Source organism: Oculina patagonica, chromosome 14 (genome assembly GCF_052425735.1).
Source record: "Oculina patagonica isolate OP01 chromosome 14, crgOcupat, whole genome shotgun sequence".
Classification (NCBI taxonomy): Eukaryota; Metazoa; Cnidaria; class Anthozoa; order Scleractinia; family Oculinidae; genus Oculina; species Oculina patagonica.
The window spans coordinates 2983792-3010457 of record NC_135771.1 but is presented as its reverse complement, the minus strand read 5'-3'; the positions used below and the strand labels follow the sequence as shown (position 1 = coordinate 3010457).

At 39.8% G+C, this 26666-nt stretch overlaps 1 protein-coding gene and 1 pseudogene across 3 annotated transcripts; one reads left to right on the top strand and one right to left on the bottom strand.

Moving 5' to 3' along the window:
* Window positions 1-1462: 1462 nt before the first annotated feature.
* LOC144638195 (gamma-aminobutyric acid receptor subunit gamma-1-like) lies at window positions 1463-10648 on the top strand. 2 transcript variants are annotated; one of them, XM_078497402.1, is made up of 8 exons: window positions 1463-1642; window positions 3792-3904; window positions 4136-4203; window positions 4643-4854; window positions 5513-5595; window positions 7399-7521; window positions 9299-9669; window positions 10049-10648. In XM_078497402.1, the coding sequence occupies exons 1-8, from the start codon at window positions 1560-1562 to the stop codon at window positions 10322-10324; spliced, it is 1329 nt and encodes a 442-aa protein (XP_078353528.1). In that variant the 5' UTR covers window positions 1463-1559; the 3' UTR covers window positions 10325-10648. The 2 variants fall into 2 exon arrangements, with proteins under 2 accessions (XP_078353528.1, XP_078353527.1); XM_078497401.1 differs by having other exon boundaries at window positions 7399-7530.
* A 3229-nt stretch (window positions 10649-13877) lies between these two features.
* LOC144639068 (putative serine/threonine-protein kinase DDB_G0281745) lies at window positions 13878-19703 on the bottom strand (annotated as a pseudogene). The gene is made up of 4 exons (XR_013568059.1): window positions 19662-19703; window positions 16691-16834; window positions 15167-15833; window positions 13878-14051 (listed from the first exon to the last, which is right to left on the bottom strand). The product of XR_013568059.1 is annotated as a putative serine/threonine-protein kinase DDB_G0281745 (transcript).
* Window positions 19704-26666: the final 6963 nt, after the last annotated feature.

The following is a 26666-nucleotide window of genomic DNA, read 5'->3' as shown; positions in this document are numbered from 1 at the left end:
ATGTCACGCAATGTTAGGCAGTTTCGGCACTGACCAACTGGTCATAGAATTAACTGAAACATCATAATAACGATAAGAAAAGAAACACAGAAAGGCCAATATGGGGAATGGATGGGCAAAATTCGAGAAAATTAAAACGGATTGCGTTCGTGTAAACTTCCAAAACGTCGGTCCGACCTATTTCAAATGTATCTCAATTTGTATGAATGTGTCATTTACAAGCAATGTTCGAAAATCATCCTTGTTCGTTATGTGGCCGTGATATTACCAATAAATGATTTTTGCTCTGCTAATTTGAAGTTCACAGCTTCAAATAAATATATAAAATATAAAAATATACAAAGAATTTGCTGAAATACCGTGGGGGGGGGGGGGGGGGGTTCAAAGGTATGTTTTTCTTTTTATTACTAACTCTTTTACATTTTAGCGTTGTAGTAAGCTTTTAAGACTTTTTTTTGTTTCCATAATTTGTTGTTCCGATAGTCTACCCCATACAAAGGCAAAATAAAACAACCGTTAAAATGTTTGTCAAGATTTACATTTTAATTAGAATTGATAAAGCGATTGTTTACGCCTGCAGGTTAATGTTATGTAAAATTTCATCTCACATTTCAATTTCAAATATAAAAGATGATATATACGATTAAATGTAATTAAAATATATAATTACGTAAATTTATTTTGGAAGCACACGAAACAGTGAGATATAGGAGGAAAATAATTTTATATACACATGGTGCATACTGCTTCTGCTGGCATAAAAATAACTAAAAAAAATATTTGTTATCACATTTGAAGGAAAAAAAAACTGAATTGTAAGGGTACTACTTAATGGAACTATTTTGTTTTTAATTTTCGTTGATGTTAAGGAGGCTAAATAATTACTTATCTACCAGTATGTTGCTGCCACAGACCCTTAGTTTTAATATACGTTATGGCTTCCTGAAAAAGATGTCACTTTTAACAGCTGGGGGTTAAAATGTGCCTAAAAGTTTGTCTTTACTTTTGTCATGTAAATACTGTTCAGTAGGGCATTACAAACCAACGAAATTGCGGTTTACGTGTCTATTACCTGCAAAAACGTGCAAATGGACCCACAGCCGAACGCTTAATTAAAGAGGCTTTGTCACAGACAACACAATTTAAAAAAAAATGGCAATTTGTTTTTCAAGTTTGTCATTTTTAATCCGTCTTAATCTTCGTCGGTCACGACCATCCTCGATTTTACTCTGTTGATGTTTTTCTATGTTAGAAAGATTATTTTAGGTTTCTAACACTTTGAGGCCTGATTAAAATTAACAGTTCCAATCTGATAATGACATTGAATTTTTGTTTGCAAAATAATATAAACCGTTTGTTTTAAACATCAGCAATGACAGGGGAATAACATTAGTGCAGGTGGTTTTCTTCAGGCGTAATGCTGTCGGCATGAATAATTAACACAAATGTAAGCTGTTAAATCGAGAATTTAACACATTCATAGCTAGCTTCATCCAGCCCATCGATGACTCACGAACACGAACGAGCTGCCGTTGGCTTAAAAAGATTCGGACCGGAAAATGACAAATCGTTTGGTTCTAGTGTTTGTTTTGTTACAGATATCTTTTCTCTTCGTTGCTAGTGAAAAACCTAAAGAAAATAGGTAAGCAAACAAGAGTATGTTATTTCTAAATTCTGTGCATGATGTTTTTAAATTTACCTTCGTAGTTCGGTCTGCTAAAAAAAGATTTTGTACTGTTTTTGGCTACAAGCCCTAACAACGAATTTTGTCAATTTTATCATACCTTATCGTTAACCAAGAAGCCTCTTTAAAAGTTACGTTGAGTGTTTAATTTATATGAGGCTGGTAAAGGGACCAAAATTAAATAATGTTACCACTTCAATTCTGGCAAGCACCAAGCAAAGGTTTTCAATAATTTTGTTTGTTTTCATCCGTTAATCGATCTTAACCACTACATTGAAATCAGTCGATTAAGGATTCTGTAAGAAATACACGTAAACATTAAATTTTGTTGCTTCATCTTTCAATCTCTGAACTTGCCGGCCTTATCGTTTTCCTGTAAATATCGTTATGTCCTTAAACGATGTATAATTTTTTTATTTCCGTCCCTGAATCATTGTTTCTCCTTCGTCTCCAAACGAAAGCATCTTTTAAACGTGTCATTTGTAAGTTTCTGTAATATTTTAAGAAGCATTTATACATGACATCAGGCGTTGTCATTGAGCGTTTATTCTCCGCCATGTATAATATTTATTAAAGTTGGACAAAAATCAAGTACCAGAATAATTTAAATCCTATTGCGTTATTTCCTACCCTTAATAAAAGGATGGCTACTTTCAGTGTAACAAATTAATTTTTTATCAAAACTCCTGTAGTTTATTGCATTCAATGTTTTTATTTGCTTAAAGGATGTGTTTTTAGGCGAAACGTGATGCCTTCCAGCAAGGGGCCTGACCGAGAAGTAAACATCGTTTGTGATATATTTGACAATGTTTTTAACCCTGATGATTCGGACAAAGTTTGAGACAAAAGCTTAATATGTTATGACATTTTCAGTATTATTTGAGCTTGCGCGTAACCACCAATGTGTATCCAGCCAAAAAAATACATGTATTACGACTTGGTCGAAGTTGTCCATATGTATCGTGAACTTTACCTCGAGTGCCAGAGTTTTTTGTTTTCGTGACTATTGTACGTGTGGCAAACTGCCAAAGTTTGCAACCAGCGCATTGTTAGCTTTGGTTAATTTAACAAACAGAAATTGATAACACTGAACAGCCCCGGCGAAGTAGGCAAACCACTGGCGAAAGTTTAATCAAGAACTTTTGTGTTTATGGCTACAAAGAGGGACCATTTTCTTTTTCTTTTCAAAATGAAATTTGCATTAGTGTTCCAAAAGTCCATTAGGACCCATTAGCACAAAAGCAAAAAAGCACAATTTTTGATCATCAAGGGTTTTTTTGTCATTAATAAATAAACAGCGTTTTTTAATCTTGTCATAATAGAATTTTTATAAGTAAAACTTTGCATAAGCACAAAAGCCAAAAAAAAAAAAACACACCAACAATCAATACAATCGAACCCCAACCTGGCGAACCGGCACAAATTATCTTTTTCTTTATTATATTATCAGCATCTTTTTCCTTTTTCCATATCTGTTCCTTTGCTCTTCAGTGGATGACATCAAGAGAAAATAATGACATTTTTAAATGTCATTATTGTCATGCTTTAAAAAGCATGTTGAAATTGTTGTTGGCATTTGCTTGTTACCATTTACAAATGTAATCATTGTTAGAAGAACAAGCCGTAACCGAAATACTTAAAGTTTTAAGATATATCGAGAGCACCGCAGCGCTTAATCGAGCTCGAGTAAGTACGATAGAGTAAGAACCCATGAGTAAGATCCTACTTTTCCAGGCTAACCTAAACAGGTTCTTACATGGTAGTACAAAAGTAAGACAGACTTTGGCTGTTCAGGTTCTTAATAGGTTCTTATTTCCGAAGAAAGATTTAAATTAATTGTTGCTAATAGAACTTTTATTGGTATTGGGCCCTTAAAATTTGCATACCATTGTGACTTCTCCTTACAATATCACTAAATTGTCAAGCAGACAGGTGATGAGAATTAAGAAATTTATAATACAATTAGGAGATATTGTCTCAGTGACGTGCCACTAAAACGTTCTCGATCATAACTAAGTAAAGGTTAAAAAAAAAATCATTAGCAATAGTAAACAGTTTTAAAGACCTAAAAGGGAGAGACTGATAGAGTTTTACCATTGAATCTTAGCGCAAAAGACGTAGAAGAGCTTTTCGCTGGACGGATTGAAGCGCCCAACAAAACAATCATTCTTGATAACATATTCAAAGGATACGACAATCGAGTTAGGCCTTTTTATAGAGGTAAGCACTTTCACAATAAAAGGATTAATTCAAAACTTCGAGTAAGAGAGTTATTTTTTGACGAGTGGTCAAATCCTCTCTACCATATGAACTTCCTTGATTTAAAGTCTTCATCATTATCATCATCATCATCATCATCATCATCATCATCATCATCATCATCATCATCATCATCATCTTTATCATCACCATCATCATCATCATCATCATTATTATATTCTTTGTTTTCAGAGAAACCGGTTCCAATTGCACTTTATGCTGTCATTGACTCTTTTCACGATATTAGAGAAGATCAAATGGTAAGATCCTTGTGACTGCTCCATGTAAACGTAAACCTTTTTTTATCAACATCTTGTTTCTCCTTACCATACCAATACATTGTGAGCCACACAGGTGATGAGAATATTGTCCTTGATTTTCCGTTGTGTGTATACTGTGGGTGATTCACTTATGACCATCATCTACTCCAGCCCTACAAATTTTACAACTAATCTTGAATCATGTATTTCACGGGTTGAGTTAAAATGACATGACCTGAAAATTTAGAACAGTGCATTTGCAACTAGTATTGTGAGAATATTGAAATCTAAAAATCAAATACTGGGCCCTAAGTCAGAACAATACTGTTTGTGCCTAGAACTACAACTTTACCAAAAACCAGAGTGGAACTCAACTTGAGTGCATGTATAAAAAGCGATGACTTGCAGACATTTCACGTTTCCCTGTATCTTTTTCAAGGAATACAAGGTTGAGCTGATACTAAAGGAAAACTGGAAGGATCCAAGACTTGCATACGGCAATCAATCATGGTTTGTCAGACTTAAGCACGACATGTTAAAGAAAATGTGGTATCCTGATACTCTGATAGAAAACTCCAGAAAGCACGATGTAGATGACAAGACAAGAACGGCTTATCTCTTCGGGGACGGAACAATTTTCTTCTCAGAGTGGTTTGTATGACTCATTCCCTGATTGTAATATGAGGGTCCTGAAGGAGGGGGGGGGGGGGAGGGGGGGAGGAGAGTATAAAATCCCATTTCCCAGCCCAAATGTTGCCCAGGTCCCATTTCCCAGCCCATTGTTTTCGCGGTTTTCCAAATCCCATTCTCAGTTTTATTTGTGATTCCCATTTTCTCAGTGAAAATATGCCAAAATCCAAGTTCCCAATTTACTCGTTTAGACCATTCTTATGGGCGATTAATTAATCAGTAGAATAATCTATTCATCTATCTACCAATCACTTGCTGATAAAAAAATAAATAAATAAGTAAGTAATCAATCAATCAATCAATCAATCAATCAATCAATCAATCAAACAATCAATCAGTCAAGTGGATGTCAAATGAGCATCAAACAGTCAACAAGCAACGTGATTTTTCTAACGCTACATTGTATCAAATCAACGTCATGTTGGGTTTCGAGAAGCTTGAAAACAGCCTAGGTCACAGCAAGCCAGAAAACCCAACAATAAATGGCCTGATTTCATGTAGTTAACAAAACTTGAAAAATATATTTAATTTCAGTTTTTGATAATCACCACCCTCTTTTGGGAAACCCTCCTTACAATAGAATATTACACTTTTACAAGGCAGTCCGTTCTTTTTCAAGGATTAAAGCAACCCTCACAAGTCACATGGACTTCAAAAGTTATCCAATGGATGTTCAGACCTTGAGACTACAAATAGCTGCTTGTATGTACAAACAATGTATCATTCACTGTTGTTGATGTTTTTGTTGGCAATCGCTCGTACCGGGGGTGGGGGGGGGGGGGGTAATCCCTATAATGGCTCAACGGGGAGGCTCCGCCCGAAGGGGTACCTTTTTCAGGCTTCAGGTATATAAAAGGGTAGGGATTTCACGAGTTCAGGTATTTTGAAAGGGTATGGAAATCTGTCATTTAGGTATTTAAAAGGGCCTTTACTTAAAATAGTTCAAACAGACGCAATTTATGCCTGTATTATTTCAATTTATTATGCGCTACATGAAGACGACAAGAAAACGTCCCGTTCTAAGTCTATGCCATGTCTTTTAATTATACGAAAGGGGTACCTTTTTTCAGTAAAAAGCGTACGAAATGGGTACAATATAAAAGGGTGAGGGGTAAGAGCTCGGGACGGAACCTGGCCCGTATAAACTTTTTGAGTACCCCCGGGGGCCCCTCGTAACGAGTAAGATGTCCACTTGACAGTGATCAAACTGATTCACTAATGCACACCTAATTGCAATGACGTTGTCATGTTAAAAAGAATTTTAAAAAGCCAACTAGGAATAAATAAGGTCTATCATCGCAGCTGGCAGCATTTACAGGAATTTATATCTGTACAAAAATTAGCCATGTTCTAAACGGCCTGCCATTTTCTCTCGGTCCTCTTCGATGTGGCAGTCTCTGGCTCCAGTGATCACCTGCGGGTCCCACGGCGTCCTGAGGGACGCGTCCTCCATCCATCTCTCTTGGTCCCCGGCCGTCTCCCTCTCGTCCCATCTTCCCAGTTCCCTCCCTCTCGTGCATGCCAATTAGTCGTGTTAAAAGATAAATTGATTGATGTGTATTTGTATTTTAAGGCGTTTTGAGGTCGTTTCATCGGGCGGTTTTAAAAAGTATCGTTGGAATGCCAGCTGTAATGCCTAATTAATTCCTATTTGTCCTTTTTCATTTTTCTTTTTTTTTCTATGACAACGTTACTGGAACTAGGTGTATACAGTATTTTTGTTTTGTAACAAACAATATATAAAAAGATCAGTAAATTAATTTCAATACAATTTTCTCGTGGTCTTTCTTAAATATAAAACTGCAAGGTATAAGGACGCTACGAAGGTTAGCCGAAAGCTCTTTTCATCAACATACATACGTTGAGTTTTTTAAATGTAATGTGACGCGAATATGCGTGGTGTCATCCATGTTATATTCACGACCAGCTGTGAAAGTTACGTAGCCATATTGCCCGGGGGGGGGGGGGGGCACTCAAAATAGTTTTATACGGGGAGGCTCCGCCCCAAGCTCTTACCCCTTACCCTTTTATATACCACTTTCACAGAAATTGTACCCCTTTCGTATACCCTTTACTGAAAAAAGGTACCCCTTTCATATACCTAAAAGACTTGGCATAGACTTAGAACAGGACGTTTTCTTGTCATTTTCATGTTGCGCTTTATAAATTAAAATAATACAGCCATAAAGTGCGTCTGTTCGAAATATATTTATTAAAGGCCCTTTAAAATAACCTAAATGGCGGATTTCCATACCCTTTCATATACCTAAACTTGTGAAATCCCTACCCTTTTATATACCTGAAGCCTGAAAAAGGTACCCCTTTCGGGCGGAGCCTCCCCGTATAGGCCATTATAGGGAGTAACCCCCCCCCCCCCGGGGAAAGTTACGTAGCCATATTGGTAATGGACAACTAAAAAATAAAATAGAGCAGTTTGTTCTTGCAAACTGTTATTACGTTCATACGATGAACACCACTGAATGAAATATTTCATTTTTCTTTCAGACAGTTACGATGACAGTCAAGTGCAGTATAAATGGATAAAAGTCTCATTGAGGGAACATGATATGACGGAGTTTTACGTGGAAAAAGAAACTCACAGATTGGAATCTACAGCTTACATCACAGGTACCTCAGGTATCTGCTACAAATTGTGATTATAATAAAAAGAAGTCAACATTGAGTATATGAGGGCAGGCAACATTCAATATAAGGAGGAGCACCCAATTTGTTAGTAATCAATTGCAACAGGAAATGTGTTAACTACATAACAAACAACAAGTTTCATAATTAGTTTTCCAAGTTCCGTGGCTCATAGCCACTTTGTTTTTTTCTGGCCTTCGAAACCATCGTTAATACCCCTTCACAGTCAAAGTAGCGATATCTCCATTTAGCTCCCCTTTCGGCTGATTAACGTTGGGTGGGGAAGGGGATGGTGAGGTGTTTGTTTATAAAATAGTTCCATATACTTGTATGATAATTCTTGAAGGGATGGAAACTGATCATGATTAGAAAGTATAGAAGGCAAAGAATTGAGAGAGCGGAGAGAATCGAGTACAGGAGTTAGTTTTCCAGCGAGGTCCTCTCCGGACTTGAAAAAGGCAAACAAACATAATGTGACGCAGTAGGTGTGACACCCCGGGGGGGGTACTCCCATATGTGGCCTATATAGGTATGTGCCGCCCGATAGGGTATGGTTTTTGAGGTTCTCGGTCCTTAAATAGGGTATCACTTTTGCTCCTTTTGGCAATGTGTTCCCGGTGTGATCCTTAGATAGGGTACCTAAATGCTATTAGCTAAAATGAACGCCCAGCTAAACGGAAAAAAAGGCATCTTAAAACTGAATTTTCTGTTCAGGTATTAGTAAAGCGATTTTATAAAGATTTGTGTCTTGCCGTGCGCGGTTAGCCGTTATTTGGGTCTTCACGGAACGATTCTCCTCCCCTTGAATAGGGTGTCATTTTTTGGTTTTGTGCCTTAAAAAGGGTAACAATTTTCGCATTCTTTATCCTTGAATAGGGTCAGGGTTTAAGAACCTTGGCGGTACACCCCTATCCGAGATTTATGGGAGTACCCCCTCCCCCGGGGTGTGACAGGAGGTAGGACTTTTCACCTTCAGCAAGTAAGAAGCGGGTGGAGTGGGGGTAAAGGGAGAAACACTAAAATATGCCACCACCTCCCCAATTCCACCTTCAGTGTTGGGGATGCCAACTAAGAGGCTCCAATCATAGTGTCTCAACAGCTTAATAGTTGATAGAAAAAAAACATTTCAGTTCCAGCAAACAATTTTCCGACAAAACACATTTCCCTGCAAGTGAAACAACACATCTTCTAGCATAAAAAAAAAAAAAAAAAAAAACAAGACCCTCACCTCGTTCCCAGGGTATCTCTCTAGGGGGCAGGAGAGAGAGGCCCTGGGATCGAGGTTGATCTTCTAGGTTGAAGTCCTAGCCGGGGACGGCTATACTCTCACAAATATGAAACCAAAGATTGTAATGGGTAATGACAATGTAATGACAACTTGATGGAGCAACCTGATTAAACACTGGGGATAGCCTGTGTTTAAGGGGAATGTCAATAATCTTATTTGCTTTCTTCTATATAAACTGTTAGTAAAGTCCCACAATGATAAGCTGTCCCATAAATTTGGAACGGACTTAACATCAAGGGATGCACGGGGTCATATTGGCAAGGCCGGCCGAACCTGAAAAGTAACCATAAGTGTTACTATATATTACAAATAAGAACTTAACGTGCAGATTAATAAGGCTTCTTGTGATTGCTTTTTTTTCAATTTTCATTTTTTCTATCATATCCATTTTTTATCATGTTTTAATCACCGCAGTTTGCGTGTCGTTGGAAAAAGAGTATTTGCGGAAAAAAAGTTCTTTACTTTTTACCCTAGGAACCCATACGGCAGCTGTGGCCGAATTCCAAATAAGACGTCGTCTACAGCACTTCATCCTGGGGTTCTACCTACCCTGCATTTCATGTACGATCGCTTCCTGGCTCCAGTTCTGGATGTGCCAAACGGCCGTGGGTGACCGCGCAGGCCTGGGTATAACAACAGTCTTGACGGAGATTTTTCTATTAGAGTTTAGCGGTCAGGGTATGCCGAAGGTCAGTTACATGAAAGCTGCTGAGCTGTACGTGATTGTGTCGTTTGGTTTCATCTTCTTGGCCCTGGTTGAGTCTGCAATAGTGTACAAGGCAAGCGGTTGGTCGGTTCTGAAAAAGGAGAAACAAGAACTGGTGAATCACCAACAAGTTGACAAGGTAATTATGCCCAAAGATATTTTCAAGATGGTTGCTTCTGTTTGACTACTGGACACTTTAAGCGCAAGAGTCGAAAATAAGGCTCTAGTTTTAAGCCAGCGCACACGTTATCCTGCCATCGCGTGCGTAACCGTCTCCAAAGCGCGCCATCAGAGTTCGAGTCCCTATCATTACCTCTTACCTCTTTCAAGCTAAACTGACAATATACTTTCTAAATGACATTTACATGTCGCAAAAAGTCTTTTTATTATCATGGTGCATCCATAATTAATAAACTTCCAGCGATCATTAAGAGTTTGCCACCAAAGGAACGTTTCAAGGCTATTTTTACGTGTAGTTTATCCTCGACACGATGTTTATTTACTTTTCTTTTCTTCAGAACCAAACTTCAGAGACACCTGGAAAAGATTTCAACAAAGGAATTCACAGCCTTGTAATGTCTTCCATCTACGATCAAACAGAAAACAAGTCATCAGAGTACATTTTCCGAGAAGTGGAGAGATCCGAAGACACTGACCCCCCGGAAAAACCAACACCAACTGCTTGTACTGACACGAATCAAAACTGGGGTGTCATAATAGACCGGGGGGCACGACTGCTGTTTCCAATCACCTACTCCGCGTTTACTGTTGTTTATTTTGTCCTGATACTTTAACTTATCAATCAATCCATCAATCATTCAATCGAGCAGTCAATCGATTGATCACTCGATCGTTCGAACATTAATGAGGGGCCCGAAGGGGTAAAATGGGAACTAGGATTATATTGGGGCAAATTATTACGAGGAAAATTGGATTTAGGTCAGTGGGACCGATCCCCAGAAGCTCCTTCAGTGGTGGAAGGCAAAAAACACCAAAAATGAAAAATAGGGGGAGCGCGGAGGACGCCCTTCCCAGTGTCCCCCGCGCGCTTTCGTTTCGATTCTCTCCAGGCTTCGCGCGCTTATTTTCGCCTCCCCGATTTCCCAGCCCGTACGAAACACGAAAGAGGTCTCTGCGGAGGAAAGAGTAAACAATAGAACTGGGAATGGGATTTGGAAAATCGGAAAACAGTTGGCTGGGAGATGGGATTTTATACCCCCCCCCCCCCCCCAAGCCTTTCAGGACCCACATCAAACGCTCAGCTAGCTTAAACGAGGGTAGCACTTAACTAAGCTTACCAAGTATAAATACATCTTTTAGTTTTTTTATTGCACGCGTAAGCTGAAGTGTGCATCGTTTTCAGTTGTTTGACCAACTAAAGCTTCCTATCATGAAAAACGTTGTTGTTGTTTATCGCATTAAAGTACGATAATAATAAAGTATAATCAAAACTATAACAAAATTCTCGATCGGTGATTGGTTATCAGCAGCCCGATTTGAGCACTAATAGGGCAGTGTACGCGTCATGCTTGTAATTGGACAGTGTAATAGGACAGTTTACGCGTCATGCCTGTGTTATTGGACAGTACGCGTCATTTTGCGCGCGCTGTTGTTGTGCATTTTGTTGAGTAAACTGTTATGTTTTTCAGTTTTTATAAAAACGTTAAACCATTTGACTAAAGGTTAGTTTGTTTCTCAAATTTTGTCATAGTTTTGATTAATTGGTAACAGGACTTCGTGTCGTCCAATTCTGTCTGTAATCATACTCGTGATTAAACAAATCGGACTCCCGCTTCGCGGTCGTCCGATTTTGTTTATCACTCGTATGATTACAGACCGAATTGGACTCCACTCAGTCCTATTACCATTATTTATCGTTTCACTCAAGGTGTAATCAATTGTGATGCGAATCACTTGCCTAGTTCCTAGGCCTCTATTTTCGTCGCGGTCAACTCGTTTCGGGTCACGTAATCCGTTCGTCCCGGATACGTCGCCGAAACGAGCATAGGCGTACGGGCAATTTTTTGCCAGGGGGGGGCGGTGAGATATTTGCCCAAAAAATTCTCGCAAGTTGCCCAAATTTTTTCGAAACGAGGGTCATACGATGCACTAACATAGGCTTACAAATGAAGTGAAAAATGCTTACATAAGAATCTATGATATGAGCTCATAAAACACGTTAAAAGAAATAACTGCCTCTACCATTTCGACGGCCGAAGATATCAACAATCCGGTCCATGTTATTGTTGACTACAAAGTTTGAATATACCATTAAATGCTAATAAGTGCGATTACACGTAATAATTTAGGCCAAGTAAAAAAAAAACAAATGGTTCTCGTCCGGATTTCTATAAAAAAAAAAGAGAGCGGGCGGGCGCGTTTTTTTGTTATTTTTTTATTATTAATTATCTTGTCGTAGCGATACGTGTGTTGTTCGAATATCGATTTGTTTTTTCTCCCTCGTCAAATTCTCCAGGCCAGAAGCGAACTTACAAAATAAATCGTGCAAGGTAATTGACCTATCCAATAGGGACCTAGCGTAACAAGGATCGATTTAAAGTTTTGGCCTTAGTTTGAATTAAAAGGCAGACAAAAGCCATACCTTACTCCGTACAAAGTACAGGTAAATAGTGTTGGTTTTTGTTCGTTCTAACTTTTCCAAAAACAGATAATAAACAAAGAGAGGCCGCCCAAAAAAATGAAACGGGCGGGACGAAAACATTTGTTTTTTAACTTGGCCTTACTGACACGTTGTTGCCCCATCAGGTGCTGCAGCGGTAAGTTTTCAATCTGCGCAATGCACTGAATGATCGTTCAGCAGAACACGATGTATCACTGCATGGATATGAACTACGTAAAGAAACTCTGAAAACAACCCTGCTGAAAACTTAGCAAATATATCATTCTCTCATTTTGCATTTCTAAAACAGTCATATTGCCTATTCCGCGCACATTACGAAAACTCACGCACATTTTCTACTCGGCTTCCAGAATCTCGCTGTCGATTTTGTAAAATTTAGCAACGTGGAGAAACTATCTTTATCAGTTGTTTAACTGTGACAGAGATTTGCAGTACAGTGCCCAACAGTAAAAGAATTTACAAATATGTATATCAACAAATGATCCCCTTCACTTTAACACGCCGACTTCAGGTTAAAACTTCGAAAAAAAAAACTTCTTAAAAAGTGGCTTTGCCCAAATTTCTCTTGCTTCCCAAAAAATCTGTGTTGCCCAAAATTTGGGGGGGGGGCTGCAGCCCCCCTGTCCCCCCCGGCCCGTACGCCTATGGAAACGAGTAGTGACGTCAGTAATACCGTGAAGGCCTGGAAAAAAAGCCGTACAGGAACTAGGCAAGTGAATCACCAAAGTGTTCGACTGCATACAGCTGATAACTGCGATAAAGTCGACTGGTTACCGCTTGTTGTTCCCCTCCCCGGTGGTGTGAAACAACAAGTTTTCAAATCACATTCCTTGACGGATATGACCCTAACCTCCCAACACGCAAGTAACCATGGTAACAATAGTACTGAGAAGTAAATCAATGAAATGATCCTTGCAGTGTGTAGCAATTAAGCAATTGCGTGTTTAAGCCTAAAAAAATTTCAAGGCCACAGCGGGATTTAAAGCCATGACCTACGCGATACCGGAGCGTTGCTCTTCCAACTAAGGTATGAAGCCTTAATACGTTGGGAGCAGGTATCAAGGCTTCATAGCTCAGTTGGTAGAGCAACGCACCGGTATCGCGTAGGTTATGGGTTAAAATCCCAGCGGAGTATTTTTGACGAAACTCGAGGTGTTTGGATAGCCGATGAAACACTGTCTCGATTATTTGATATAAAATCCTCTCTATCAAAACGTGGCCTGTTTCCTTTTCACAGGTAATCTCACAGAATCAAGACAAAAATAACAGTTTCAGCCTAGTTTGGCTGATGCGAAGCACACCTTGGACACAAACGTTTACATGGTTTATATTAATTGTGACCATATGGAGAATTTATTTTGTTGTTAGTCTAAATGCTACATTTTTAGCAAGACGCTCGAATAGCTATTTAATAAAACTAAAAATAAATCATAAAAGCTTCAATTGACTGTCTATGATCAAGAATTCCGATTTAAATAGCTTTAAAACACATAAGACTATCAAGTTTCGTGTGTTTCGAAAAAAGGCACCAGTTCGCTATGGTGACGTTACAGAATAAATTCACTCAAGAGGTCCATAATCCTCTCCAATTTACCAACCACGTAATTAGTCATAGTTGGGCGTTCCAAAGGGTCAGATTCGAGACATTTGATCACCAAGTCCTTAAGATTTCTGTGCCACATTTTATAAATGTAAAACCATCTGGATCAATTTAGGTTTCTGGGACGCTCACTCCCCTCCCCAAACCTCATTCCCTTCTTTCGCTTGGGCATGTTGGTGGGGAGGGGTGGTGCGTCTTGATCCAACCATCTGTCCTCGATACTGGCAGGTTGGTTGCTCGCCATTTCAAAGAGTAAAACACCAAAACTGTAGGCATCAATCTGTTTGGGAGAAAAAAAGATGACAAAGAAATTAAATTTTTTGCCATTGATCATGAGTCACAGATAGACTTGCCTATAAGTCGTCTTTGAGAAAGTTTCTTAGTGTTGACAACACTGACTAACTGGTAACCTGAGATCATGCCCTCCCTCCCTACTTACCACTCCCTCTCTCGTCTTTGCAAGGGAAAAATGAACGCCTGATCGCAGGTTAACTAACTGGCGGAAGACTTTGCTTGTAACTGCAGCCGGTGAACTTCGACAGTTAATTCAGTCGTCGGAAGCTTAAACCAAACACGCAAAATTGCTCTTATTACCATTTTTAAGACCTTGTGACAATAACTATTATGCGATTATCTTAAACCAAGATGCGCGAAATTTAAACACACGAAAATTAATACCATATTTTAGAGCATTTTCCAATTGAGTGTCGTAAAACCAAAACCAAAGTAATTACCCTGGCCAATCACAAAGAACACAGTCAATCCAGTAAACCAATCAAAACTCGAAGAAAATACATGTTGCTGGCACACAGCGCGGGAAAACGTGCGCTGGCGAGTCACGTAGGTTCTGTAATTGATAGATTGATACATATATAGATTGATGAAAAACATTGACAGGACAGTGTTACGTAAACTAATAGTAGCAATTTGACCAGTCATTTCTCCATGTTTTTATACCTTAGCCAGAGTTTTATTTACAGAGAAGTTTCCCTCTTCATTTAGGTGATTGTCCACCAAACTTTTTAACCCCCCCTCCCCCCATCAGTGATGCGAAAACTTCTTGCCCTCCATTTACAAGCCCCCCCCCCCCCCCTCTCCTCTTTTCCCCCACCCCCCCCCCAAAAAAAAAACCATTCCCTTAATTTCACAAAATCTATTGGTTATTACAACGGCTCCTGTACTGTCAGTCTCAATCCGAATGTTAGTGGCAACTTATTCCAAGGTTGATTTATATAAAGTTTGTTGGTTAATCTACTGCCTGATTTTTTTTCTCAAGAAACGTTTATAATTTCGCTTAGCGTGTACCTGTACCAATATACAATTTCGCTGCCTTTATAATTTACACACATTCAACAAGACTTACGTTTTATCCAAATCAAAAGGAAAGCTTCCTACCTTTGGAGACTGGTTTGGTGTGTTGGCCTCGGGAGCGGAGAAAAAAGGATTTCCCGGGTTTACTGACATTTCCTGGTTGCTAAACTGGGCTGATCCAAAGTCACATAATTTACCACGCCAATTGTCCCCTTCTCTCCACACTAGTACATTGTCACTACTAACGTCACGATGCAAAATAGCGACTGGATGTTGGCAGTGCAGATAATTAAGGGAGCATGCCACATCATGGCCAATTGTTTTTGTTATTCTACTATTTAACGATTTTTCTTGCCTGGCAAGTTGTGGCAAAGATTTTTCCAGAAACTCCATAACTAGCCATGGATTGTTGCACTGGTGATCAGCCACAGCCAAAAATTGTACAATGCACGGATGCCTTAATAATGATAACACTTGAATTTCATTGTCAAACAACAGTCTGTTATGTGAGGACTGTATTATTGTCATGTAATTCCTTCACCGCCACTTTTGAGCCCCGAAATTTGCCCTCGACCACACGTCCCCAGGCGCCGCTACCGAGAACTTTGTTTGTGATTTGAATTTCATCTTTAGTGGCGGTCCACGGGATGTTTTCTGTCACATTTTCTCTGAGCTGTTCCTCCAGCAAGGCGCGCTCTTCGCTGGTCTTTTTTAACTCATTCTCTTTTTCTTGGAGTTTTTTTTTGCAGTTCTTTCACATAGGCCATCCCTCTCCTTTTCTGATTATTTAACCTTTAACAATAACAAAAAATACAACAATTTCATTTTATGTGGTCATATGTGCTTACAAAAATTCCACGAAAAACAAAAACAAGATAAATCAACATTAAATCGGCTATAATATATGCATTCGCGTTAGGCTGTTTAAGGTTTTAGGTAGTAGGGGAGAGCGAGGAAAAAGACTAGGAGGACGAAGGCAAGAGAAGGAAAGAGAAGGAAAGAGAAGGAAAGAAACCTTTTTAGTATTTTTTTAAGGTGTTTGTCTCACACAACATGGAGTGGCTAAACGAGCAAACAATGTTTGAACAAATATCTACCAAAGTGAGTCCACATATAGCCTCCTACGCAGACGTTCTTTGGGCTCGTCACGCGGAAACGCGTGACTAGCCCAAAGAGCGTCTGCGTAGGAGACTAGTCCACATAACGCTTTGTGCGTATAACTGCTGAAATTATGGCGTGACGTCACATAGATTCGGTTTCTGATTGGTTACCTTTTCTCGCACGGGTTTGCTTTGTTTGCAAAGATGGCTAAACGATCAAATATTTGCGCGTGAAGTAAAATGTTAGATGAAAATATTTGATCTAGATCAAACAGGCGGCTAAACGGTCATACATGCTCTTCCAACATGATGTTGGACGAAAATGTTTGAAAGTTTAGCTGAGGCTTTAGATCCAAAGTTAGCTGTATTTAGATTAGGCAGCTCCAAGATGTTTTTTCCTCTACGAATATAATTTTAATTCCCTCTAAAATAATAATTAACATTATAATCAGTACCTTTGCAGCGACAGCTTTCTTTTCAAACTGATCTTGTCGTCGTTTCTCTTTACTTGCTGCAAACGTTTAAATTTGGCCTTTAGTGTGTTGACTTTCTGGTCTTTTTCCTTTAGGGCGCTGATTTTCTGTTCTAATCGTTGTTTTAATTGTTTGTTTTCCTTTTTAAGAGCTTCGCTTTCATCGGGCTCTTTTGAACTCTGAAAAAGATAAAATTATAGATTTTGAAAGTCAAATTAAGATGACAATGGCATTATATCTACGTTACCCGTTTGTTTATTATTTTCATCGCACAGTTTTATTTATTAAAAAATGCTGTTAGTAAAAAAAAGAATAGCATTGCACTTTACTGTCCTTTTCCCAGTCTCCCAGACATTCCTCCTTCCCCACCCCCTGCTTAGTTCCAGGTGTCTGAGCACAAATCTTTTTTTTAATTAAATATTTCGTATTCGTAGCCGTTCGAAAAAATGTCACCCTCAAAGACATCTTACCAAAAATGATCATGAGTTATTGTGTAACTTTGTTAAGAGATTGTGACGGTCAATTGTTAATGTGTCTTAGGACAGTTCTTACAAATTAAATGATCTCGTAATTGAAGTCGCTTACAAAAAATGTCACACACAAAGACATCTTAACAAAAAGAAGTTAGGCCCAGGCCAAACGGACTCCAAACGTCGAACTTCACATGAGTCGAACCTAATGCAAATTGGCAAAACCTATTGTTTTTGGTCATTTGCCTTAGGTTCGACTCATGTAAAGTTCAATGTTTGGCTCGGGCCTTGGTTAAAGATTACTGCTGTTATTGATTGAAAACCAACGCTCTTACAGACGTTTTTGAATGTCATCTATAGGTAGTAAATCCACTATAATTTGACAAATTCATAATCAATAAATCATAATCAATTTTGGTATCATGTAAGCACAAAACAAATTTCGTTCCGGGACGAAACCGCACTTGTCCGATAAGAAGGCCACAGTTTGGACTCGGCGAAAAAACGTATTAACTAAAAGCAGCCCGAATGGTCAAATTGCTCATTAAAATTGCAGATGTGGCCATTAGGGACGGATTTTATTTTCTTGGAGGGGGGGATGAAAAATGTTCCTCTGCAAACTTTCTTTTTAGTTTATGCGTCTCTGCAAACATTTTTTCGAAATTCTTACTATTTTTTGTTATACATATCATGTTTGCAAACAATTTATTTTGTCTTTCCAGGCCCTGCAAACAATTTTTTTCAATATTTTTCATCCCCCCCCCCCCCCCCCCCCGCCTCCAAAAAAATAATGGTCCGTCCCTTGGCACAAAAACACGTTAATTTGCACGAAAATAGCGCCATCATCACGCGCGAAAACCACGCGCGTGAATACACCAGCCGGTCGACTTTGTCACGTGATACAGAACAAAATTCATTCTTGTAAAGAGGCCCAAGGAAACCAGTAAAAAATTGAACAGTGATCATAATATTATGTGATCAGTAGGATGTAGTTTGGTGAAAATCGAACATTGGCTTCCGAGCGAACATCTTATTTTTAAAACCACCACCCAGAGGCTAAAAAAGCTACATCGAGTCTTCTTAAACTCACAAATAAATAATTACCTTCGCTTGTCCCTAAGCGGCCCTGAATGAATAAAAAGCTTCTTCAGGCTTCAGCATAACTGGGTAAATCTTCTATTCTATGAGAAAACCTTAATCTTTAACCTTATTTTCCAAGGGGTTATCAGCATTTAAATCAGTTTATTTCGGTCGGGGGAGGGGGGGGGAGGAAACTTCCTTTGTTATACGGGGTGACTCAAAAAAAATGGTCATAGCGGTGCAGGGCAACCGAGTGTGCGCAAAAGCTATCGAATGGTTGCTAAGGGCATAGTGAACAACTTAATTGACAAAGTTCTTTGTTTAGTTCGCATATTTTGGTCTTGACCGTGCACAAAACACAATAGCTATTTGCATTTTGATTGCTCCTTTGAAGTTCGCCGGACATCAAAACAACCAATTTAAAAATGATATATAACGGTGACCAGTCTCGCAAAAGTAAAGCTTGCGAATTATACTAAATAAAAACAAACAAGCAAACAAACTAAATAAACATCAAACACAAAATCCGCCACTTTTAGCATTTCACACGCATGCAGTCATAGTCCAGTTCCTGAACTCTCTCTTCCGCCCGGCCTATATAGGGGTTAAACCCAGGTGCGCAAAGAGAGAGTCCAGGATAACTTGCATCTGCATGCGCTAGTTTTTTCCCGAAATTGGGGGATAACCATATTTGGCAGCACTTCTGAAAACGCGCGCGCACAGATGACGAGTTCAACTACGTGACCGTGTACTAAAGCAGGGTCATCGGAATAATTTTAAAAAAGCCAAGCTTTCCAGTCAATGTCTACATAAAGCTATCGGCCAAAGCACAATTTACAATCCGTTTACTATTCCCAGTATTTTGTAGCTGTTTATTGAATTTTTAGCAAAGAATTTTATCTTGCAATTATTCGTGCGCTTGGTCGCGTAGTGAAATTCGTCATTTGAGCGAGCCAGTTTTAATTAATTTAGCCTAGCGCGCGTCCTGAGCAAGTGACGCCGCACTCCTTGCTTCTGATTTGTTCGTTCTGAGCATGCAAGTTATCCTGGAAAAATCAAACCTTTGGGCTACGTCTTTCTTAGCAACGGCTTGATAGACAAAGACTCGCACCGTTGCCCCCCCCCCCCCCCCTCCAATCTGATTTAGGTGTAAAAACTTTGTCTGTGAAGTTTTTCTTTGTTTGCGTCGCTGGTCAATTTTGACCCAGGATAAGCCATTTCCTAAACAGACAGCAATGAAGCTATGTATGTCACAAAACGGAAATTAAAAATGAACTCAATATGTGCTTACCTTCAAGATCTTTTTTACTTATGCTGCCTTGACTCGGCTAGGTTGTATGTTGTTCTGTATGCAATACTGTAGATGACTGAAAGTACTCGGTACTTTCTGGCATTTTGCGTTTACACGGTGTGCTGTTCCCCGCGGTCTTTTGTCAGACGGAAGAAGGGAAACTACCTCTTCCAGTATTGACTTGGCGTCATCGCAACGAGTCTTCATGGCGCTTTTTAGCTGTCTTTGTCTGAGTCTTTTTCGGTCAAAATATAACAATCCAAGCGGAAATCCTCGTGTCTAAAAATAGAAGATAATGCATCAATTGTTTATTATCGCATAATTTACACCTTTGAAACCGATAAACTGCTTTTGGCACTCATAGAAAAATCCCAGCATAAGAACCTGGAAAACCAAATTCAGCCTGAAATATGGAAAACATTTCGATTTGTTTGGTAGGCAATTAAGTAATAACAATTATAATATATAGATATTAATAACATTAGTAAATAATAAAGATGGTAACTTTTAAGCTGGGTGATAAATAATGAAGATGAATTGTTCAACCATGACACGCGCGAGCATGGGATAAAGAAAAATTCTGAGTCCTCGACGATCAGCAATCGTAGCAGTATGCAGGAGGCCTGTCACATATCAACCTAGGAAATGGGCCGGCTCTCCACGAGTCTCTCGAAGCTCAGTTGGTTAGAGCGCCAACCGGTATCTGAGAGGCCATGGGTTCGATTCCCGTCGGGGAATCATATTTTTTCTTTTTTCATGCTCGTGTCATTGTTAAATAGATAACATTGTTATAGAGTTATAAATAACACTAAAAGGTTGGTCGTGATGTATCAAATACATAATGAACTTAACGCACAGAATCAACTGTGGTCCCTCGTGTGCTCATGGAATAATTAATTGTTCAATATATATACACGCATGATCAATATTTTGTTTCTTTTTGGAGAAAAATTACTGTAACAGTGAATTTTTTACTGTTAGTGTTAAAATGCCTAAATTAAACTGTTTCATGTTACAGAGCCAAAAAATTAAGTGTTCAGTGTTATTGAGGTACCCCCATTCAGACCCTCTTTCAACTCAGCCTTAAAAAGACTGTCCGTGGGTTGTATGTTGTTGTCTATGCAGTAGTGGTAAAGACTGAAATTACTCGGCACTCTCTGGCCTTGTGAGTTGACAAGGTATACTGGCCCCTGCGGTCTTTTGTCATAAGGGAGTAAGGAAACTGCTTCGAATTTGCTTCGAAAAGGATAGGAGAATGGAAAAAACCAATTCGTTTGGTGTAGCAAACTGCGTAGCAAGTTCGTTTGGTGTAGCAAATTGCGAAGCAAATCTGTTTGGTGAAGCAAATTGCGTAGCAAGTGCGCTTGGTGAAGCAAATTGCGTACTGAAAGTGCGCTTGGTGTAGCAAATTGCGTAGCAAGTTCGTTTGGTGTAGCAATTTGCGTAGCAAGTGCGTCTGGTGTTGCAAATTGCGTAACAAGTTCGTTTTGTGTAGCAAATTGCATAGCAAGTCTGTTTGGTGTAGCAAATTGCGTAGTAAGTTCGTTTGGTGTAGCAAATTGCGTAGTAAGTGCACTTCGTGTAGCAAATTGTTTAACATGTTCGTTTGTTGAAGCAAATTGCGTAGCAAGTGCGTTTGGTGTAGCAAATTGCGTAGCAAGTGCGCTTAGTGTAGCAAATTGCGTAGCAAGTTCGTTTGGTGTAGCAAATTGCATAGCAAGTCTGTTTGGTGCATGTAGCAAAGTGCGTAGCAAGCTCGTTTGGTGTAGCAAATTGCGTAGCAACTCGTTTGGTGTAGCAAATTGCGAAGCATGTTCGTTTGGTAAAGCAAATTGCGTAGCAAGTGCGCTTGGTGCAGCAAATTGCGTAGCAAGTGTGTCTGATGTAGCAAATTGCGTAGCAAGTGTGTCTAGTGTAGCAAATTGCTTAGCAAGTTCGTTAGGTGTAGCAAATTGCGTAGTAAGTTCGTTTGGTGTAGCAAATTGCGTAGCAAGTTCGTTTGGTGTAGCAAATTGCGAAGCATGTTCGTTTGGTAAAGCAAATTGCGTAGCAAGTGCGCTTGGTGCAGCAAATTGCGTAGCAAGTGTGTCTGGTGTAGCAAATTGCGTAGCAAGTGTGTCTAGTGTAGCAAATTGCTTAGCAAGTTCGTTAGGTGTAGCAAATTGCATAGTAAGTTCGTTTGGTGTAGCAAAATGCGTAGCAAGTTCGTTTGGTGTGGCAAAATGCGTAGCAAGTTAGTTTGGTGTGGCAAAATGCGTAGCAAGTTCGTTTGGTGTGGCAAATTGCGTAGTAAGTTCGTTTGGTGTGGCAAATTGCGTAGTAAGTTCGTTTGGTGTAGCAAAATGCGTAGCAAGTTCGTTTGGTGTGGCAAATTGCGTAGTAACTTCGTTTGGTGTGGCAAATTGCGTAGCAAGTTCGTTTGGTGTAGCAAAATGCGTAGTAAGTTCGTTTAGCGTGGCAAATTGCGTAGCAAGTTCGTTTGGTGTAGCAAATTGTGTAGCAAATGCGATTGGTGTAGCAAATTGTGTAGCAAATTAAATGCGTTTGGTGTAGCAAATTGCGTAGCAAGTCTGTTTGGTGTAGCAAATTGGGTAGCAAGCGCGTTTGGTGTAGCAAATTGTGTAGCAAATTGTGTAGCAAGTGTGTTTGGTGTCGCCAATTGTGTAGCAAATGCGTTTGGTGTGGCAAATTGTGTAGCAAATTGTGTAGCAAGTCTGTTTGGTGTAGCACATTATATAGCAAGTCTGTTTGGTGTAGCAAATTGGGTAGAAAGCGCGCTTGGTGTAGCAAATTGTGTAGCAAATGCGTTTGGTGTAGCAAATTGCGTGGCAAGTCTGTTTGGTGTAGCAAATTGTGTAGCAAGTCTGTTTGGTGTAGCAAATTATATAGCAAGTCTGTTTGGTGTAGTAAATTGTGTAACAAGTGCGTTTGGTGTAGCAAATTGTGTAGCAATTTTGATTGGTGTAGCAAATTGTGTAGCAAATGCGTTTGGTGTAGCAAATTATGTAGCAAGTTCGTTTGGTGTAGCAAATTGTGTAGCAAGTGAGTTTCGTGTAGCAAATTGCGTAGCAAGTCTGTTTGGTGTAGCAAGCGCGTTTGGTGTAGTAAATTAAATTGTGTAGCAAGTGCGTTTGATGTAGCAAATTGTGTAGCAAGTGTGTTTGGTGTGGCAAATTGTGTAGCAAATGCGTTTGGTGAAGTAAATTTCGTAGCAAGTCTGTTTGGTGTAGCAAATTGCGTAGCAAGCCTGTTTGGTGTAGCAAATTATGTAGCAAGTCTGTTTGGTGTAGAAAATTGCATAGCTAGTTTGTTTGGTGAAGCAAATTGCGTATCAAGTTCGCTTGGTGTAGCGAGGTGCGTAGCAAGTGCCTTTGGTGTAGCAAATTGCGTAGCAGGTGCGTTTGGTGTAGCAAATATTGTAGCAAGTGCGTTTGGTGTAGCAAATTGTGAAGTAAGTGTGTTTGGTGTAGCAAAATGCGTTTGGTGTACCAAATTGCGTAGCAAGCGCGATTGGTGTATCAAATTGTGTAGCAAGTGCGTTTGATGTAGCAAATTGTGTAGCAAGTGTGTTTGGTGTAGCAAATTGCGTAGAAAGTTCGTTTGGTGTAGCAAATTGCATAGCAAGTCCGTTTGGTGTAGCAAATTGCGTAGCAAGTTCGTTTGGTGTAGAAAATTGCATAGCAAGTCTGTTTGGTGTAGAAAATTGCGTATCAAGTTCGTTTGGTGTATCGAGTTGCGTAGCAAGTGCGTTTGGTGTAGCAAATTGCGTAGCAGGTGCGTTTAGTGTAGCAAATTGTGTAGCAAGTGCGTTTGGTGTAGCAAATTGTGAAGCAAGTGTGTTTGGTGTAGCAAATTGTGTAGCAAATGCGTTTGGTGTAGAAAATTGCGTAGCAAATGCGTTTGGTGTAGAAAATTGCGTAGCAAGTCTGTTTGGTGTACCAAATTGTGTAGCAAATGCGTTTGGTGTAGCAAATTGCGTAGCAAGTCTGTTTGGTGTAGCAAATTGGGTAGCAAGCGCGTTTGGTGTAGCAAATTGTGTAGCAAGTTCGTTTTGTGTAGCAAATTGCGTAACAAGTGCATTTGGTGTAGCAAATTGTATAGCAAGTGCGTTTGGGGTAGCAAATTGTGTAGCAAGTGCGTTTGGTGTAGCAAATTGTGTAGCAAGTGTGTTTGGTGTAGCCAATTGTGTAGCAAATGCGTTTGGTGTGGCAAATTGTGTAGCAAATTGTGTAGCAGGTTTGTTTGGTGTAGCACATTATATAGCAAGTCTGTTTGGTGTAGCAAATTGGGTAGCAAGCGCGCTTGGTGTAGCAAATGGTGTAGCAAGTGCGTTTGGTGTAGCAAATTGTGTAGCAAGTGTGTTGGGTGTAGCAAATTGTGTAGCAAATGTGTTTGTTGTAGCAAATTGCGTAGCAAGTATGTTTGGTGTAGCAAATTGTGTAGCAAGTCTGTTTGGTGTAGCAAATTATATAGCAAGTCTGTTTGGTGTAGCAAATTATATAGCAAGTCTGTTTGGTGTAGCAAATTGGGTAGCAAGCGCGCTTGGTGTAGCAAATTGTGTAGCAAGTGTGTTTGGTGTAGCAAATTGTGTAGCAAGTGTGTTTGGTGTAGCAAATTGTGTAGCAAATGCGTTTGGTGTAGCGAATTGCGTAGCAAGTTTGTTTGGTGTAGCAAATTGTGTAGCAAGTCTGTTTGGTGTAGCAAATTATATAGCAAGTCTGTTTGGTGTAGTAAATTGTGTAGCAAGTGCGTTTGGTGTAGCAAATTGCGTAGCAAGTTTGATTGGTGTAGCAAATTGTGTGGCAAGTCTGTTTGGTGTAGCAAATTATGTAGCAAGTTCGTTTGGTGTAGCAAATTGTGTAGCAAGTGCGTTTTTTGTAGCAAATTGCATAGCAAATGCGTTTGTTGTAGCAAATTGCGTAGCAAATCTGTTTGGTGTAGCAAATTGCGAAGCAAGTCTGTTTGGTGTAGCAAATTGCGTAGCAAGCCTGTTTGGTGTAGCAAATTGTGTAGCACGTCCGTTTGGTGTAGCAAATTTTGTAGCAAGTCTGTTTTGTGTAGCAAATTGTGTAGCAAGTGCGTTTGGTGTAGCAAATTGCGTAACAAGTTTCGTTTGGCGTAGCAAGTTGCGTAGCAAGTTGGTTTGGTGTAGCAAGTTGCGTAGCAATTTCGTTTGGCGTAGCAAATTGCCTAGCAAGATCGTTTGGTGTAGCAAATTGCGTAGCAAGTTCGTTTGGTGTAGCAAATTATGTTGCAAGTACGTTTGGTGTAGCAAATTGTGTAGCAAGTGCGTTTGGTGTAGCAAATTGCGAAGCAAGTCTGTTTGGTGTAGCAAATTGCAAAGCAAGTCTGTTTGGTGTAGCAAATTGCGAAGCATGTCTGTTTGGTGTAGCAAATTGCGTAGCAAGCCTGTTTGGTGTAGCAAATTGTGTAGCAAGTCCGTTGGGTGTAGCAAATTGTGTAGCAAGTCTGTTTGGTGTAGCAAATTGTGTAACAAGTGCGTTTGGTGTAGCAAGTTGCGAAGCAAGTCTGTTTGGTGTAGCAAATTGCGTAGCAAGTGCGTTTGGTGTAGCAAATTGCGTAGCAAGTGCGTTTGGTGTAGCAAATTGCGTAGCAAGTGCGTTTGGTGTAGCAAATTGCGTACTTGGTGTGTCTGGTGTAGCAAATTGCGAAGCAAGTCTGTTTGGTGTAGCAAATTGCGTAGCAAGTGCGTTTGCTGTAGCAAGTTGCGAAGCAAGTCTGTTTGGTGTAGCAAATTGCGTAGCAAGTGCGTTTGGTGTAGCAAATTGCGTAGTTGGTGCGTCTGGTGGAGCAAATTGCGAAGCAAGTCTGTTTGGTGTAGCAAATTGCGTAGCAAGTTCGTTTGGTGTAGCAAATTGCATAGCAAGTTCGTTTGGTATAGCAAATTGCGTAGCAAATGCGTTTGGTGTAGAAAATTGCATAGTTGGTGCGTCTGGTGTAGCAAATTGCGCAGCAAGTCTGTTTGGTGTAGCAAATTGCGTAGCAAGTTCTTTCGGTGTATCAAATTGCATAGCAAGTTCGTTTGGTGTAGCAAATTCAGCAAATTGCTTAGTTGGTGTGTCTGGTGTAGCAAATTGGGTAGCAATCGCGTTTGGTGTAGCAAATTGTGTAGCTAATGCGTTTGGTGTAGCAAATTGAATAGCAGGTCTTTTTGGTGTAGCAAATTGTGTAGCAAGTGCGTTTGGTGTAGCAAATTGCGTAGCAAGTTTGATTGGTGTAGCAAATTGTGTAGCAAGTCTGTTTGGTGTAGCAAATTATGTAGCAAGTTCGTTTGGTGTAGCAAATTGTGTAGCAAGTGCGTTTTGTGTAGCAAATTGCATAGCAAATGCGTTTGTTGTAGCAAATTGCGTAGCAAATCTGTTTGGTTTAGCAAATTGCGAAGCAAGTCTGTTTGGTGTAGCAAATTGCGTAGCAAGCCTGTTTGGTGTAGCAAATTGTGTAGCACGTCCGTTTGGTGTAGCAAATTTTGTAGCAAGTCTGTTTTGTGTAGCAAATTGTGTAGCAAGTGCGTTTGGTGTAGCAAATTGCGTAACAAGTTTCGTTTGGCGTAGCAAGTTGCGTAGCAAGTTGGTTTGGTGTAGCAAGTTGCGTAGCAATTTCGTTTGGCGTAGCAAATTGCCTAGCAAGATCGTTTGGTGTAGCAAATTGCGTAGCAAGTTCGTTTGGTGTAGCAAATTATGTTGCAAGTACGTTTGGTGTAGCAAATTGTGTAGCAAGTGCGTTTGGTGTAGCAAATTGCGAAGCAAGTCTGTTTGGTGTAGCAAATTGCGAAGCAAGTCTGTTTGGTGTAGTAAATTGCGAAGCATGTCTGTTTGGTGTAGCAAATTGCGTAGCAAGCCTGTTTGGTGTAGCAAATTGTGTAGCAAGTCCGTTGGGTGTAGCAAATTGTGTAGCAAGTCTGTTTGGTGTAGCAAATTGTGTAACAAGTGCGTTTGGTGTAGCAAGTTGCGAAGCAAGTCTGTTTGGTGTAGCAAATTGCGTAGCAAGTGCGTTTGGTGTAGCAAATTGCGTAGCAAGTGCGTTTGGTGTAGCAAATTGCGTACTTGGTGTGTCTGGTGTAGCAAATTGCGAAGCAAGTCTGTTTGGTGTAGCAAATTGCGTAGCAAGTGCGTTTGCTGTAGCAAGTTGCGAAGCAAGTCTGTTTGGTGT

Bases quoted from the DNA above. Each gene is read 5' to 3' on its own strand.
- LOC144638195 (XM_078497401.1), top strand. From the start codon at position 1,560: ATGACAAATCGTTTGGTTCTAGTGTTTGTTTTGTTACAGATATCTTTT. The intron at 1,643-3,791 runs GTAAGCAAACAA...ATTGAATCTTAG, and splicing joins GAAAAACCTAAAGAAAATAG to CGCAAAAGACGTAGAAGAGC. The intron at 4,855-5,512 runs GTTTGTATGACT...TTCTTTTTCAAG, and splicing joins ACAATTTTCTTCTCAGAGTG to GATTAAAGCAACCCTCACAA.